This window comes from Vanellus vanellus (assembly GCF_965231255.1).
Source record: "Vanellus vanellus genome assembly, chromosome: 8".
In the NCBI taxonomy this organism is placed as follows: Eukaryota; Metazoa; Chordata; class Aves; order Charadriiformes; family Charadriidae; genus Vanellus; species Vanellus vanellus.
In genome coordinates this window covers 2,693,738-2,706,638 of record NC_138913.1, presented here as the reverse complement: position 1 = coordinate 2,706,638, position 12,901 = coordinate 2,693,738, and the positions used below count along the sequence as shown (strand labels likewise).

At 44.7% G+C, this 12,901-nt stretch overlaps 1 protein-coding gene and 1 long non-coding RNA gene across 4 annotated transcripts; one reads left to right on the top strand and one right to left on the bottom strand.

Moving 5' to 3' along the window:
* The first annotated feature begins 203 nt into the window (after nucleotides 1-203).
* On the top strand, nucleotides 204-11,906 carry LOC309675062 (ovocalyxin-32-like). Of its 3 annotated transcripts, none has more exons than XM_082487269.1 (7): nucleotides 204-451; nucleotides 7,282-7,344; nucleotides 8,270-8,444; nucleotides 9,096-9,232; nucleotides 9,954-10,016; nucleotides 10,110-10,278; nucleotides 10,756-11,906. In XM_082487269.1, the coding sequence occupies exons 1-6, from the start codon at nucleotides 230-232 to the stop codon at nucleotides 10,257-10,259; spliced, it is 810 nt and encodes a 269-aa protein (XP_082343395.1). In that variant the 5' UTR covers nucleotides 204-229; the 3' UTR covers nucleotides 10,260-10,278; nucleotides 10,756-11,906. The 3 variants fall into 3 exon arrangements, with proteins under 3 accessions (XP_082343395.1, XP_082343396.1, XP_082343397.1); XM_082487270.1 differs by having other exon boundaries at nucleotides 10,110-10,284; XM_082487271.1 differs by lacking the exon at nucleotides 10,756-11,906 and having other exon boundaries at nucleotides 215-451; nucleotides 10,110-10,687.
* On the bottom strand, nucleotides 1,934-7,515 carry LOC309675064. Its single transcript, XR_014269447.1, has 4 exons — nucleotides 7,465-7,515; nucleotides 4,059-4,270; nucleotides 3,458-3,623; nucleotides 1,934-2,058 (listed from the first exon to the last, which is right to left on the bottom strand). It is a non-coding gene; the product is annotated as an uncharacterized lncRNA (long non-coding RNA).
* Nucleotides 11,907-12,901: the final 995 nt, after the last annotated feature.

The following is a 12,901-nucleotide window of genomic DNA, read 5'->3' as shown; positions in this document are numbered from 1 at the left end:
CAGACTCCCCCGGCTCCCCTCAAGGCCCCCAGCCGGGCTGAAGCAGGTGGGAGGGCTGAGAGGAAGGGGAGTAGCCGAAGGGACAGTTTCCCCGAGCGCTTCCCGGCACTGACAGCGGGCGGAGGGAGGGCGGGAGGTAGCGGGCCGGGCCCCCCGCTATTAGTACCGGCCCGCGGCGGAGCCCGCCTCAGTGCGGAGCCGCCTCGGTCACCCGCCGCCTCTCAGCACCATGCAGGGGCTCAGCGTCGCGCCGCCCGCCGCCTTCCTCCTCCTCCTCCGCCTCAGCCCGCTGCTGCTGGCGGCGGCGGCGCCGGGCGCCGAGCGGGAGCTGAACCCCAGCAGCCGCCTGGCCGCGGGGGCGGCGCGGGTGGCCCTGCACTACCTCAACTTCCAGGCGGCGTCCCCCGGGGCGCTGCAGGCGCTGGGGCAGGTCCGCAAAGCCACGCTGAAGGTAGGGGACAGCCGCCGGGGCGGGGGGGGGTGTTGGCTGCGGCGGGGCTGGGGCGGGAGAGGGGGTCCCCGGGCGGGCAGGCGCTGTCTTTACGGCGACGCTGGGAAGAGTACAAGTAATAATAATTATTAGAAGAAGAAGAGCAGGGCGGTGGTGCGGAGCTGAGCCGCCCTGAGTTTAGCGCGGCCCCACGCTGGGCACTGGGCACCTTCCCGCATCCCTCAGGGGGCCGCTCTCCCACTGCCCCTTCCCTCAGGGGGGCTCAGAGCACCAGGTCCCCTCAGGGCACTGCTGTCCTGATCCCCTTCCCTCGGGGAGCTTGGGGCACTGGGTCCCCTCAAGGGGTCACTGTCCTGCCGCCCCTTCCTCAGGGGGGCTCGGGGCATCGTGTTCCCTCAGGGGACCACTGTCCCGCTGCCCCTTCCCTCGGGGGACTCAGAGCACTGGGCCCACTCAGGGGGCTGCTATCCTGCCACCCCTTCCCTCAGGGAGCTTGGGGCACTGGGTCCCCTCAGGGGGCCACTGTCCCGCCGCCCCTTCACTCAGGGGGCTCGGGGCACCAAGTCCCCTCAAGGGACTGCTGTCCTGCCACCCCTTCCCTCAGGGAGCCTGGGGCACCGGGTCCCCTCTGGGCACCGCTGTCTTGCCACCCCTTTCTCAGGGGGGCTCAGGGCACCAGGTCCCCACAGAGAGAAGTGAGGATCCACCTCAAAAGGACATTAACTCACTAATGATTTAAACATCCCCCAAATCCAAGCCCAGCGGCCCGCATGTTGGTCAAGGTTGCTACGAGCGCCCCGACCTAGAATCAAAAGAACAGATGAGGGAAAGAGGAAACTGAGGCACGTGGTGGGCACATGATGGAAAGAAAAGTTAGATAAGTAATCATTTTCAGCAGAGTCGCTTCTGGAGCAACCATCTACTTTGTGTGAGTAGGGACAGAAAGGACTTCGGCTTTCTATCTCTGGAGACCGAGAGCTCAACAAAAGGTGACACAGTTCCCATCAGAAAACATGCCTTTATCTTCCAAAAAAACTTACCAAATTGAGGTGACAAAAAGGGGTGAGAATCCTAGATAGGAGCAGCTACAGGAGCAGAACTTTCATGTCACGGAGAGCTTGTTAGGGATGCTCGAGGAGGTGCCCAGGGCATCCCCGGTGTACCTGCACCCCGTGCCCCGACTGGCAGGGCTGCTGCCTGCAAGCACTGTGCCACTGCAGCCCTTCTCTTCCTTTGGCTACAGGTTTGTTTGGGGTTTTTTTTACAGCTTATTCAGTTTCTGAAAGTAAGAGAACAGGCAAAAACTTCTGGAGAACGTTCACCCAAGGATGTAGATCCTGGAAGGAAAGCACCACCTTGCTGCAGAGCTGAGGAAGGTCTAAGCTGTCACAGTGGATGAGATTTAAGACCAGCCCTCTCATCCTAGTCTTTCTCTCTAGGCTAGTGCTGGGCAGGTCCCTAAAGCAAGGGCTGCTTGTTCTGGATTCACAGTCTGAAGTGCCAAATGCAGCACTGGATTCCACTTTTCACAGTTGTGGCACCTGAAAAGGAGATCTTACGTTTGTCCTTCGGCATCTGCACAGCTTGTTCAATCCAGGCCCTCACTCCTAAAATTGAGAAAAATATTCTGTAGTGTAAAATCTTCCCTTTCAAGAAAGAAGTTCCAAGCCAGGCTTAAATGCTTAGGATGTACCACTGCGGTCCTTACAACATTGAACTTGACCCCCAATCTTTCACTCATATCCCAGTTGACAGTGGTTCCAAAACAATTTGAAGCCTGTTTGAGTTGCACACAATATTTAAGAGACCAGAATAATTTCCAATTAAATTTGGCAAAACACGAACTACTGCATAACAATTTGGAATTTCTGTATTGCTTTGTGTAATGCAAGGCTAAAAGATAGCATTGGTCATGCTGCCTGTCTGGGAATGCAAACACAATGTCCTGCTACAGATTTATCTGAGACCGTAGCCTTTAGGTAACTGTTACCTACACTCATCATCAATCCCCAAAACCTCAGTAAACATGTAGCGTGATTGATGCTGAGGATGGATGTGCTAGTGTGACTTTTCATTCTTCCTATGAAATCGCTGCAAACATCTGTGACAGAAATTTACTATGATATTTGATACTTCTCTTGAAACCTACAAGTTCTCCTGTTGTATTTATTGGATAATGTGCATGTGTATATATTTACATATACAAATGCTTGTGCCTCATTTAAGAGCTACAGCATGGCCGCTGGGAGCAGTGTGTGCTACTGGAAGCAATGCACTGGTCTTGTAAAGAGACGTATCAGAAGTAAGAGGTCAGTGCAGATCCTCTTTTCAACCCCAGCGTAACTGAATATTTGCAAGGTAGTTTTGGTTGTGGGGAGGCGAAGGGACTTTTTCCACCATCAGCCACCTGCCTTTTAATATGGGAAAGAAAAACATTGGTTCCTTATAGAGAAGTGAAATGCCTTATTATTTCCTCACAGTACTTGATGCTGTAGGAGCTTGCTGTAACCCCTGTCTGCAGTTTATTTCCCCTTTTTCTTTGCATGGTCTGTGAAAACGAGTAGAAATGTACTAGACATGGTCACTTCCTTCTTTCCTGTCCTCCACTGTAAAAAAATGAAAAGAATTTCCTGGAAGGAATGTGCTATATTATGTGAATGCAAGGGAAAGAAATGTTGGAGGTTTGGAGTTTTGTTTGTTTGTTTTGGGGTGTTTTTTTCAATATTTTTTTTTGTTTTTAAAAAAGGCTAGTATATTTCTGGATCTAGTAAAAATAAGATAACTATATCATGGAATTTAATCATGAACACTGTATTTTAAAACTAACGTTATTAGCCCACTAGCCAGTGAAACTGTGGTAATTAGAAACAGGACTGGAGACAGTTACCAGTATGGTAACTCTGTTAGATGTGAAGGATTTTTCAAGTTCAGGTAAAATGCGACTTCAGTGCTTTTCTCTCCTAGCAGCAAATGGCAGAGATGTACCAAACATATAATAATTCCTACCTTGCCATTGGCTGCAGTTTTCTTTTTGTTGTCCCTTCTCATTGATGTGGGTTTTTTCTTAAGTGAGTATCTTCTAGGAAACGGTAGCATGCATCTCATGGAATTGTTGACAGCTGCACTTCAAAATACACTTTTGAGAAGTATTAGTGGGTGCCAGCTGAAGATCCTAGAATTCAAGAGGGAAACTTTCAAAACACTGACGTAGCAGTCTGCCATACCAAGCCGTGCTGGGAATCCTAACCGAGCAGTAGGCAGGTGAACCAGGAGGTGAAGTGTAAAGGTAGAGCTAGGTAATCTCTTGGCTAAACTGCAACGTTGGCTTAAATGGGACTACAAAATACAACTTTACAGATGGGTATTTCTCTTCACAAGCTCATCTTGATACAAAACAGTTTAACATCAGGACTGTGGTCCTAATATTAGAAGTCAGCTAAAAGACTTCTACTTATTTCCAACAGACAGGACCCCACGTTAGGGTGTGGAAGGTAAAATCAGTGGCAGGGTAGGTAAATTGTCTAGGGAAAGCTAGATACAGAGAGGCAGAGAAAACAGCCACCTCTGCTGGCTTTTCCCTCTTGCCTGGGGCAGCCCAAGAGCTCACCTGGCTGTTTGTGGATCAGTGTCTCCAGAAGCCACAGGCCATCTGGGCTGGCTCGCGGGGCGGTGGCAGGGCTGGGAGGTGGGAATCCCCTTAGGCAAGCCCCCGAAGGACACCTCTCTCGCTCCTCTCCCAGCAGCGCCAGCTTCTCCGCGCTTAGTGAACAGGTCAGCCCTCTGATCCAGCAACTCAAAACTGGTCCCAGGGAAGAAATGCTGGTGGGGAAAGACAGAGGTGAAGCGATGGAAGCCCGTGGCAAGGGGTGAGAGAGGGATCACCCCTTTCCGCACCAGTGGGGAGTTAGAGCAGTGTAAACCAATTGCAAAACAACCTCCTTTGGGACCTGGAATGAACTGCTCTTACATTTCTATTCTGGCCTTCACAGTACTAAAAATCTGTCATGGAAGTTGCATTAATTTTGAGCCCGGAAATAAAACAATCCCGTGACCCAGATATTCAGTGGAAAAATGAATTACTCACTTGTTTTCTTCTCTTTTGGACACTTTTATCTTTGGCTGCTTTCAGCCAGCCGTCCTTGTCTGATGTCTAATATTTCTGAGCTCTTATTTAACTCACACTTGTGGTGGTTTACAGTGATGAGTTTTGGGATAATAGTGGCAAGTAACAGTGGAAATAAAAGTGATGTTTTTCTTAGAAACTAGAAATACTTTTGTAAAAGTTAAAATGATTTCATGCCAGACGTACCTTCTCGCTCTCCCTGGTAAGATCACAGAAGCTCTACGTGTACCCGTGCTGAATATATATTTTAGCTGAAAAAAAAAGCTCTTGAAAGCTTTCTGGGGGAGTATTACTGCTATGCTGGAGTTGTTGCAAGTGAAGAGAGAGTATCATCTACTTCAAAAACGCCATAAGCACAGAATTATGTATTGTTTTTGAAGTGAGTATTTAGCAAGTCATTACTCATGTAGCTTTTCTATATCCTTGTGAGAAGAATCAGAGACCGAGTAATAAGTTTATGGGTTCCCAATTGATTTTGTTTTCTTCATTAGTGCTCAATATCAAGCAAATGCAATGAAACTGCTGAGATATTTTGTCAGAATCTGATCAAAAACTATTCTCAAAGTTACCACAGCTATAAAAATGTTTGGGGTTTTTTTGTTGTTGTTTAGCAGAGAGTGACACCAATGCAAGAACAAATAATACTGGAAGAAAATTTGAACATATTTTAAATGACTGAATATGCTGGACAGAAAAGATCCTGCTTAACTATGAAAGAGCTTCTGTTACCGACGTTAAGACCCTGATGTTGTAACTGGGAGTGTGCAGTCAGGCTGCTGTGCTGTGCCCCTTGAGGAAATGGTTCAGCAGGAAACCCCATCCACTATCATCCCTTAAATCAGAGCTTAGTTTCTCCTCTCTCCATTCCCTTCACGGTGTCAACTGGGTCCAGCTCCAGACTGGCCTCGTTGTAAAGCTCCAAGAGGGGATTTCATGAGAGTAGAGCAAGTGACTAAACCAATTTGGCCTCTTATCTGCAGCGTATAACGCCGTGTATGTACTAAAGGCAGGTGCTGGGCTGATGGCCTTGCCCTCACAATGAAACTTTGCTAACATTGTGCTATTAATGGCTTCCTGGAAGAAGGTATGATGGGAACACAAAGGCCCAAGTTTAGATAAATAAAACATGCACACGTTTGCTTTGGGTTCTAATCTTCAAAATTGTGCAAACAGCCAGAATTCCCCTCCTGTTTATCTGCAGAGCATTGTATTTAAAACCAAATGAGACTAACAAATCGGTGCTGTTGCTGGAATACAGTAATTTGACTTAAACGTACACTTTAAAAGGCAGCTTACATTCTCCAGTAAAAGGCATTTTCTACATGCAGTCTCACACGTGCCCCTGTGTAACAATATACCCTACACCAGTAGCAAATAGAAAAGGTTTATGAGAAGAGAGAACACCTTTTACCAAACCAGGTAATATAGGCAAAAGGAACAAACTTTCAGACAGAGTAGTGTCTTGTATATACAGAAAGGCTTGTATATCAGAAAGCTTGTCTTATAAATCACAGTAAAGCACACAAAAAGACTTCTTTTCTTTCAGTTTTTTCTGGCCGATTTAACCAAAGGAAAGGCTTGGAAATGTACCAAACAGTTAAACGACACAAAATGTCATTTTACAAGCAATTGGTTGAATAAATATAACCTTTTCCACACTATTCATTACTTGGACTCCCCACTCAAAAATAAATACAGAAATTTCAAAAGTGAATTTAAAAGTTGGTAGGAAAATATGAGCCTGACTAATGAAGTAAAGAGCAGATAATGCAAATACTTTTTATTAGGCTCTGCTCTTACACTGTTCAATGAGACATTAATCCTGTTTCAGGGTAATTAATATTTTTCATGGCCAACATTAAAAGCTAGTTTCTGTTTCAGCATGCTTGGGGCCAGGACAGTCTGGGATATCCCACACCAAAAATACAATTTAACTAAACCATTTCTGTCAGCAACAGGGAAGAAAAAACAAACAAATCCAAGAAAATTACATATTTCAAAGGTGTACATTTCTAAGGCTTTTCTGATGTTTTGTGCTACATGAAGTGCTATCAGCTGCTTCCCTTCAGCAAGGAGTATTCTTTTATTTTTCCTTAACAAGCACAATCTCAGATAGTTGATTGAGCAACTTAATGACCGGTATTTTCAGGGCGAAACAAAGCAGACAGGACAGAATCCTGCTCTGACATGCTGTGTAGCAAAATTAGTCTCTTTCCAGTCACAACAGAAAAAAAAATAGAAAGGTTTGCATCCCTAAGATTAAATTAGTGTGTGTAATTCCTGTTCAGCTGTGAATTGGTCAGCAAGATTTGATTCATATATATATCCAAGGGCACTCTGATAGCCTGTGCAAACAATACCTCCTTGGAAGCTGAACACCAATTCGCAATTTCATTAAAGTTACTCAGCATCAATCTGTCCTGTGAAGGACTTTAAGCTGCATTTTTCTTCTTGCATATCTCTGTGAGGAAAGGCTTTAAAATCCCTTAATGTAAAGGTTATTTATTGTTGTTGTTGTTAAGACGCCTTGTGTTTGCTCCTAGGGTTGTCTCAGCGCATCTCATCTGAGCACTTTCCTGATGCTGCAAGGCCGTGAGGGAGCCGTGGCACCCTCGTTTTCCTCCGCAGTGCTCACAGCAACACCTCAGCAAGGTACAGTACGTAAAGGCTATAGTTACACTGATGGCTGAACCCTTCTCTCTTCCAGAGCATCCCAGACGCTGGGCACAAGTATTACCTGCAGTTCACTACCGAAGACTACAAAAGCGGGGTGAGTTTATGGTCCTCCATGCTTCTTCTGACCGCGTGCGTTAAACAAACTTCAACATCTCCAAAACAGGGTACATTTAAGTGCTTTCGTAAATTGATCTTTCACAATGGAAAGACTTACCATTATGCTTCTACCTGCCGGTCCCGCATGGGGCGTGGTTTGCTCTTAGCATCACCCGAGTGTCTCCCCTAATCAGTCCTCTGCCTGCGTCGGGGTCCCGGTGGTCGGAGCGCTGCAGCTACCTGCTTCGCTCAGTGCCTGAAGAGATTGTCTCGTTTAAGTCACGTCAGGCAACCAAGCGCCTGAGCAGAACTCTGCAATGGTGTGAGCTCAGTGTGACAGCATGGTCCTCATTATCCAGCTGTAGCTCCTGCTGTGTCCGCACACCAAAATGAGAATAAAGAGATGACAGTTGTGTCTTCTTTTTAATTATAAACCTCCCTCTCCATTCATTCTGTCAGACAGTTGTCATTAGCAATTTGACAGTAAGCATCTGCTTTTCCATTACACTTTTTATGAAATTCAGATTATTTTCAGAATTTAATATGAAGCATTAGATTATTTTTGTTTTAAGGCTGAAGTATGATACAATGAAACTCCCTGTTATCAATTAATGTTATTTCTTGAGAACTCTCAAACATATTTCCAAGATGAATTAGTGCATTTCTGCTATACTTAAATTAAAAGCTTCTGTTAAATCACTTTAGCTTTGTGGTTTTAACCTATTTACTTTTCTGGAAAAAACATTATATCCATCTGAAGACTATCTTGACCCCTGTACAGCTTCATACAAAGCGTCTCATGAAGACATGTATGTACTCTACCTGCATACTTCACATGTTACTACCAAGAGCTTTTTACAGAATGTGTTGCTGGTAAATAAAATCTCAATTAAAGATAACTGTTTTAAATCCTACTTTTACAGGAAAATGCCGGGAGCTGCCTTGCTACAGTGTTGTATCCCAAGACAAAGTCTCCGCCTGTTGTCAGTATCAAGTGCATGCATACCAAAGACCAGAAGCAACTCCAGGAGGAGGACAACAGACTTTACCAAAAAATTAGGCACCAAACCAAACCAATAATTGGAAACAATATTCCAGGTATATTCCTCCAAATAATGCATTGTGTTTCATTTTATCTCAAAGACTCAGGGCACTTTTAAGAACATAAGCAAACGTACACACATTTTAAAAAGGAGATACATATATTTACAGTAGCACCCTAAAACCATAGGGCTAACTCTCAAAACAATGCCGCCCTGCCAGTGGTTCTTGGGGAGAAAACAAACTTGCTGCGTTTATCGACAACAGTAGTCAACACAACGTTGTGAAGGTGTTTGGGATTTAAATGCAAACCTATGCAATTTTATATTCAAGTAAACACAGAACGTCCTCAAGTAATAACAACTGCCTTAACCCACACACCTTTCCCCGCGGCAGCTGGAAATTCACAAGGGATGACTAACAGAATTTTTTCCACTCTGGAAACAGAGTGCCCCAGTCCCTCTTTTCCTCCCAGCTAGGTAAGGACCCTCCGCTATCCTGGATATTGGGTTTCTCATCTCCCTGTGGGGATGCTATGAATAACATCTCTTGGCAATTTCAGTTCTCTGTTCAAGACTGTAACACGTCGGAGGGAAGAGTTGCTTCCCAGGAACAGTGCTACGCCAGGCAGAAGTGCTCCGTGGTGTATCATTTTTCTGCTGAACAGCCAGGATTAATCATTTTTGTATTACTCTTTCTCCCTCGCAGACAGCTATGGCAATATTGAACCTGCCCTGGAGCCAGCGTGGGCTTTGGCTGTTGCTGGCAGCAGTTACATCATGTGGGAAAAGTCAACAGAGAACTTGGGTTACTTCATGGCACAAGTCAAGTCTGTGAAGCAGTGGGTAAGCGGAGTGGAAATTACATGTCTGCGTTACAGAAGCTAACAGACAGTCGACCAAGCAGCAGAGAATAAAACAACCATCAACATCTCGCGCTGTCTGTAATGTGTCTAATTCTCCCAAAATCTCTGTGGCTTCTCCGTACAAGTATCCTCACCTCTGGACAAGTATTTTGTTCGGGTTTTGGTGGAATAATTTTACTCATTTGGACAAAATTTGGTTTTCGTGGTTTGCATCAGTCTAGCACCTGATGCGCGCTCTCTGGGGAACATTACACCTGCAGCATATAGAATAGGAGTTCCCAAAGCTCTGTTTCCCTCAGTCACCCGTGATCGATAGACAGCATTTGGGTTTTACGCCCTTGTTATTTAGAACGAGATTTCTCTGAAGGAGAGGTTAATGGTCAGATTAGATTCTCACACTTATTTGAGGGTTAAACTCAATTAATTAGCATCTCAGTCAGCCTAGTTTCATGTCAGAGAACAGTCTGACTGCTGAGCCACGCTGCAGTTACCGCATTCCCCGTTTTTATGCAGGAAGTGCTCCTAATTTCCTGTCTCTTCACATAAAATCCTGTCTCCCTCCAGCCAACCACCATCTCGAGCCCTATGCATCTCGCTCCCTGAGCAAGCTAAATGCAGTCAAGTAAACCAGAGTAGACTCTAAACTTCATCAATATAACTTGTGTTCTTGATCACTTTTTTTCTTTTTGATACATGCCCAGGTAAGGAAAGATGATTTTATTGAGTTTGACTACACTGTCCTACTCCATGAAATCCCAACACAGGTAAGAGAGCATATGTGTATAATACCTTCTTTCATCAACAGAGGAACATAACAAAGATGATAAAATACATGTATTTTTAAATCTGTTCTCCAGGAAATTATTTCATGTCACATGCGCCTCACCTGGCTTCCTGGTCACCCTCTGAAAGTGAAATACTTCTGTGCTTCAGACAATCAGGGGCTCGAAGATGGATCTGGAATGGAATCTGGATCAGCTGCTGGGATTTTACATGAAAATTTTTAAAAGAGATCGTCACGTTTACGTAAATGTATTAAATGAGAAAATCCTTGTGTTAATAGACCTGGAGCTGTGATAATTTTTCTATACCAGTCAAACAGTGAATTTGAATGCTTTCACTAGTCTGTTTTGTTCCAAAATTAATTCCTCTAATTTCTTAAACTGCAAGACTCATGTTATACAGTACTACCGAAAAACTTTGCTACTACATATATGCACAGATAAACATACACAAGTTGATTTTTTGTCTCTAACATACTGTTACTTAGAGTAATGTAGTTTGTAAGCAAAGTTAATATATTTGGATACGAATCTTGAGAAAAGTATTGATCTGTCACTAAGAAATATTTGTCTACTAAATTTTTTTTTATTATTGTTTGGGATAGATACAGTCTGCTTTTTAATTTACATCCCCAATAAAACAAATACCATTATGCCGGGCCGAGGTTGAGTTTTCTTTCACGATGCTGCTGTTTGACCCCAACTTTCCATCTTCTCCCAGTGCCCGGCCTTTAAGAGGATGTGGACGAGCGTAGGCAGCGAAGCATCTTCCCGCACGGCCCTACAGAAGCCAGTAACCAGCATCCGCACAGCGCTAGTCCTGCTGACGCACCGCCGTTCCCTGCAGTGGGAGATTACATAAAAATAAGTTTCTTCTCTCATATTTGTGAAGGCAACTCAGAAAATATTGATGTAAGGAAAACATGTTTTGTTGTCTCCCCACATCTGTCACCAGTCCAGAACACTGCAAGGCAGTGTTTGTCAGGCGGAAACGGAGGATGTTGTCTTAGTCTATTTGCAGTTCTTGCTGTTACCTTCAACGAAAACAGACAGAAGTGCAAAGACAGGAAAGCTCTGTGCAGACGGATTTCCACATTTGGGTTTGGTGGGGACAATGACCGCCATGTCTCGTACCCATCCTAAATATAACGAAGTCCCACTGCAGGAACACGTTTTTCTCCTTTCACACCAAATTCTCCGTTTGGGTGTACAGCAGACCCACTGCTCTGCCTTTGTGCACTGAGATTGTGCCAAACTCTCGAGTTTGTAAAATCTTTTTTCCCCATTAGCAAGACTTCTGCCAGGTTAGATGAACTCCCTATTGATAAGTACACCTTCCTTAGGAGAACAGGCCACCGTCTCTGCCCTCTGGGACGGTTATTTCTTTATAACTCGTGGTATATTGCGCTATCATTGATCTGTAATCGGTAACGATGATTAAGGTGTTCAACACGAAAGCTTCAACTGGGGGATATTTAGCCTGGGTGATCTGTTAACCCCCCAAATTCAGGCGTTTTACACAAGTGTATTAGTCTGATATACTTTTACTGACTGAAGCTTTTTATAGCAGCACATAATAGGCATTACAATAAATTCAGTGACGCAGCATTTCACATACTCTCGGTGTTTTCTTTCGTGCTGGTAAAACATTTCTCATCATCAAAAGCATGAAAGCACAGCTTATAATGGCAACATTTCTTAAAGAAATTGGTGATGAAGTTGTTTTTTTTTTTAGAAATAAAACAAGCAAATAGCCTAAATTTTGCACTTTGGGCCTCTACTTTAGCAATGCATTTAACCACTAGTTTAGTTTCCTTCCCTGGTTTTTGTCACTGCCCTCCGGCCCTGGAACAGAGCATCAGGCACTCCCAAACTTGCCAGATCAGTGTAACTTTGACTACTAATAAGCAACGTAAACTTATGTCAGTTAAGAAACTGCACAAGAACTTCCAGATAAGTAGCAAACCTGTTGGAATTCGAAGGCAAAACTTCCACCAACTTCTTTAGGGCCAAGATTTCAGGCAGTGGATCAGAACCTCAAATCCTACAGTTTTTACTCAAGCCGAGATTCTTGGTTAAATCAACGCAGACATTATCCAAGTCGAGGCTCAGATGGGTTCACAGTGAGAAAACCACACGCAGAGCCTACCTGGGAGAGGCTCTACAGCCAAGAGGAAAAAAAGCCCATCACACACAAAGAAACTAAATCCAGGGCACCCCAAAATTAGTCTCTTGCTAGTGCTTCCGTCCTTCTCCCACTGCCCCCCACGGTCCATGAGCCTTCCCCCTACCCGCAGATCTTCTCCCTCGCCCCGATGCTGAGCGGGCCCCGCTGTGCCTCAGCCGTCCCTGCACTGAGCGACCCGAGGCTGTGCTCTCATCGGCTGCGTTACGTTTGTGGAGAACCAGCAGGCATCTGGCAGAATCCGTTAGCCAGGAATTCACATTGCGACTGGCCTCTAATAAGCATAACGTAAAAGGCATAAATATAAATAAAATAATAACCGCCCCATTTATTTCTTGCATTCATACTGCTTTTATAAGACATCTTTGAATATTGGTAAATGTGCTATATTTGCTTAGTTAAGAAAATCTCCAAATGTCAGAGAACCTGCAGGGCTTTTCTTGAAACGAGTTCCAGCTGGGTACTTTCACAGAAGTAAAGCTCCGAATGTAAAGGTGTCGTGGTTTAGGCCAATCAAGAAGGATTTGGCCCAAAGCAACATCATACTCGTACACCCCGTTATGCCGGTGTTTAGTTAGCATTTCCATGCCCCTGACAAATCTCTGACACTGTACTTTTTTCAAGGTTAAAATAATTTTCATTGCCTTTCCGTGAGGGCTGAGGAAAAGACGCCTGGCCATTG

Excerpts from the sequence above, each read along its gene's own strand:
- LOC309675062 (XM_082487269.1), top strand. The coding sequence starts at position 230 with ATGCAGGGGCTCAGCGTCGCGCCGCCCGCCGCCTTCCTCCTCCTCCTC. Across the intron at positions 7,345-8,269 it reads CCGAAGACTACAAAAGCGGG|GAAAATGCCGGGAGCTGCCT; the intron begins GTGAGTTTATGG and ends CTACTTTTACAG. Across the intron at positions 8,445-9,095 it reads AATTGGAAACAATATTCCAG|ACAGCTATGGCAATATTGAA; the intron begins GTATATTCCTCC and ends TCTCCCTCGCAG.